Here is a 4,109-nt window from a genome sequence, read left to right as displayed (position 1 = left end):
AAATAAGGATAATAATAATAATAATAATAATAATAATAATAATAATAATAATAATAACAATAATAATAACTAGACCTACACCCGTGTGTCGCACAAGTTGAGTTTGATGTAATATCATATGCCCTTAGTAAAATTAAGTCATTTTTGGTAGAAAAAAAATAATATCTACCAAAATTCTTGTGCATTGAAATTAGAAGACTAAATGAATTGAATGTTAAATTGATTGAAAGTGGAAAAGAAATTAAACTCTGTCTGCACGGGTTTTGTAGAGCTTCACATATAAGTATGAAATTGACTATTATTACTTTTATAGTTATATTCAGTCTTATGTTATCAAACTACCTCAAAAAGCAACAAAAATAAAAGATGAACTGCAATAAAAAAGACAATTCAAAAGAAAAAATATATACAAAAGTCTGCACCAAAAAAATTGGTCCTAACCGCAAAGTTTGTTAAATCTATAAAAATGAAAGGGAATAGAAACTGCTACATGGTAATCAAAAGAAAATAATAATAATAATAATGAAAAGGAATGTCTATGTGGTTACCGAAAGCAAAAATAATAATAAAAAGGAATCTTTATATGGTAATCGAAAGAAAAAATAATATTGAAAAGAACTGCAAAAAAAAAAAAAAAGGAATTGCAATGACGTTAGTGATTTTTTTTAAAAATGAATTTTTCTTGTGCTACCTGATTCAATTCCTTGCATACCTTTTTCTCATAAAAATTTATTAGGCCCGTAAAAAAGGGCAGGTTATGGTTATTAGGTTCAATTGCATGATGGTGAGAAATGATTTAGGGATTGTGACATTGAAAGAAATAGGACCCAAGATTTACGTTGAATACGTAACATTGAAGCAACATATGTCATCAAAAACATCAGTGCACTAATGGTAAGAGTTGTGAAATGGAATCTTGTGGCAGTCGTAAGATAAACAAAGATCCACATTAATCAACAACTCAAACGCAAAAACCATCTTGGAAATCAAACTATGTTATGATGAGGCACAATTCATATTGTCTTCTAACCGAAGAAGGTGAACCTTCAACTTTCAAGAGGCGTTAAACAGTTAAAATGCATGAAGATACGAAGGACTTACATAGAAGATACGAAGGACCTTCATATTGTCTTATAACAATGCATGAAGATACGAAGGACTTACAAAGAAACAAGACATGTGAGCTTGTTGAACTTCCAAAAGGTCAGAAAGCCATTCGAAACAAATGGATATACAAGATCAAATGTGAGGGTAGTGATCAAGTGGAACCGTATCGTCCAAGACCGGTGGTAAAATAATATGCTCAGAAAGAATTAACTGATTTTCATATTAAAATTTAATAAATAAAAATATTAATTATTAAAAAAGGTTGTTGTGGCTGACCGCCAGCGGAGGTGGTCAACATCAGAGCTCTAGTGACAACCACGATGGAGTATAGCGGCGTTCTGCCAAAAAATAATTATTTTTGGCGACTTGCTGTAGAGCTTCGATGAGTCCATCTAGCAACGAGTGGCGGCAGTCCACAGGGGTGGTGGAGTTCCGGTGGCCATGGTGGCCATTTTTTAAAGATATATTATTAAAATTAAAATATAAATATTTAATTATAAATTAGTTTGTATTTATTTACAAATTTAATTTTAATTGTTTTTGGTACGTGGGCCCAAAATAACTTTCTTATCCAATGATTTTATTATTAATATTTGAGAAGGTGATCTACTGAATTTTTAAAATAAATGGATGAATTGGATCTATACATATTTTTAAAAAGATGAATTGAATCTAATCTATTAACTTTTTTTTTTTTTTTTTTTTTTTTTTTATGTAGTGGATGAATTTAGTTGTGGAATGACTAGAGATAATATCAATTTGGTGGATCAAATTTCCACCTCAAAGATATAAAGTCAAAGCTAAAAGTTCTTTTAGATAAATTATGTAACGGTACACAAAAAAAAAAAAAAAAAAAAAAGGAATGTTATTGAATTACTTCACATTGCTATTTTGACTAATTTAATTAGTTCACATTTAAAACCTATAACAGATATAAAGTACATAAATTTCCTTATATGAAACTTGCCTTTTAAACCTTATTTATATGTTGTTTTGCCACACCTAAATTACTAAACTGGAGAGATGAAAATATCAGAGGTTTACTTGGTTGTTACTATGTCTTTCTTGTTTTTGACTCTTATTGCGGCTGATTTTGGTATGATGCCAAGAGGTCCTGTTAAGGGGTCGGGACCTAATCCAGTATTTCCTGATTCTCCACCTCCACCACGAATTCCTATAAATTTGAATTTTGGTATGTTGCCAAAAGGTCATGTTCCGTGGTCGGGACCTAGTAGAGGATCATCTGATTCTCCACCTCCATCACGAACTCTTACAAATTTGAATTTTGGTATGTTGCCAAAAGGTCATGTTCCGTGGTCGGGACCTAGTAGAGGATCATCTGATTCTCCACCTCCACCACGAACTCCTACAAATTTAAATTTTGGTATGTTGCCAAAAGGTCATGTTCCGTGGTCGGGACCTAGTAGAGGATTATTTGATTCTCCGCCTCCACCACGAACTCTTACAAATTTGAATTTTGGTATGTTGCCAAAAGGTCATGTTCCGTGGTCGGGACCTAGTAGAGGATCATCTGATTCTCCACCTCCACCACGAACTCCTACAAATTTGAATTTTGGTATGTTGCCAAAAGGTCATGTTCCGTGGTCGGGACCTAGTAGAGGATCATCTGATTCTCCACCTCCACCACGAACTCTTACAAATTTGAATTTTGGTATGTTGCCAAAAGGTCATGTTCCGTGGTCGGGACCTAGTAGAGGATCATCTAATTCTCCACCTCCACCACGAACTCCTACAAATTTGAATTTTAGTATGTTACCAAAAGGTCATATTTCATGATCGGTACCTAATCCATGACGTCCACCGCATCATCTTTAAAAGTTGTAGAATTCTTGAAGATATGAGAAATAAAAGTTGTAGAATGCTTGAATATATATTTATCAAATAAAATAGTGGTTATATACAAAAGTTTATTGACATGATATGAATTAGACTTAAACAATATGATAAAATATAGATGTTTCCTTACATTTCGTTTCTTTTGAATGTGAGTGAATTCCACGAAAAAAGAGAGAAACTACGGTACTACGATATTCCGATTAGAGATGTCAACATTAAAACAAATGACCAACTACCTCTAAAAAAAGACTAACTAACTAGTCAAAGAACATGATTGCGACAAAAACCATTATATTTAAACACTTCATTTTTTTTTTGAAGGAACACCTCGTATTTTTATATATTCATTCAACAAATCATTTTATTTATATCTTTTAGAAATCGTGGTTGAGCCTAACACAACTCCACAAAATAATTATATTTAAACACTTTATTTTTTTTTAAGGAACGCCTCATAGTTTTATATATTTATTCAACAAATCATTTTATTTATATCTTTTAAAAATCGTGGTTGGGCCTAACACAACCTCACAAAACCGGTTTGTAAGGTGAGAAATACCCCCACTTATAAACATATTGTCAGACCATCACCTATCCGATGTGTAACTCTTAACAATATCTCTGTCATGATCTATACACCTATATATGGATGCACACGCATACATTTTCATGACCTAAAACTTTTGCAAATAGATTAAGTTGCAGATTTTCACATCTCATTCAATTTCACTTAATCTTCAAATTATTAGTAACAACTATCAATCAACACCACCTTTGTAGGCCGATTAAAATTTTTGTTGTCACTTCCAAATCAACATAGAGTTCAACGAATTTGAGAAATTAAAATTTGAAGTTTGAATTTTGTACTGAATCTAGACCTAGAAATCAAATCTAGAGCTCTTTTTTGTGGAGAAACTTTTTATTATGTTTTAAACATGCATGTTAAGAAAACTATTAAATACATGTTCACTAGAAAGCAATGATTAAAATAGTGTGCATGAACATTTTGTTAGGACGACAAAGTTCTATTTTTTTTATGTGGACGAAAACATACTTAACCATTTTTTGAATTCCCTATTGTTATAAAAACATATATTTTATAACAATATATAAATTGTCCATGTGTAACACAAGTCGAGGTAGAT

At 31.6% G+C, this 4,109-nt stretch overlaps 1 protein-coding gene across 1 annotated transcript; it reads left to right on the top strand.

Moving 5' to 3' along the window:
- Positions 1-2,130: 2,130 nt before the first annotated feature.
- On the top strand, positions 2,131-2,904 carry LOC25482598 (proline-rich proteoglycan 2). The gene has a single exon (XM_013611184.2). The coding sequence runs from the start codon at positions 2,131-2,133 to the stop codon at positions 2,902-2,904; it is 774 nt and encodes a 257-aa protein (XP_013466638.2).
- Positions 2,905-4,109: the final 1,205 nt, after the last annotated feature.

This window comes from Medicago truncatula, chromosome 1 (genome assembly GCF_003473485.1).
Source record: "Medicago truncatula cultivar Jemalong A17 chromosome 1, MtrunA17r5.0-ANR, whole genome shotgun sequence".
NCBI classification, from domain to species: Eukaryota; Viridiplantae; Streptophyta; class Magnoliopsida; order Fabales; family Fabaceae; genus Medicago; species Medicago truncatula.
Note: the sequence above shows the minus strand (reverse complement) of the source record. Positions and strands in the feature narration are given on the sequence as shown.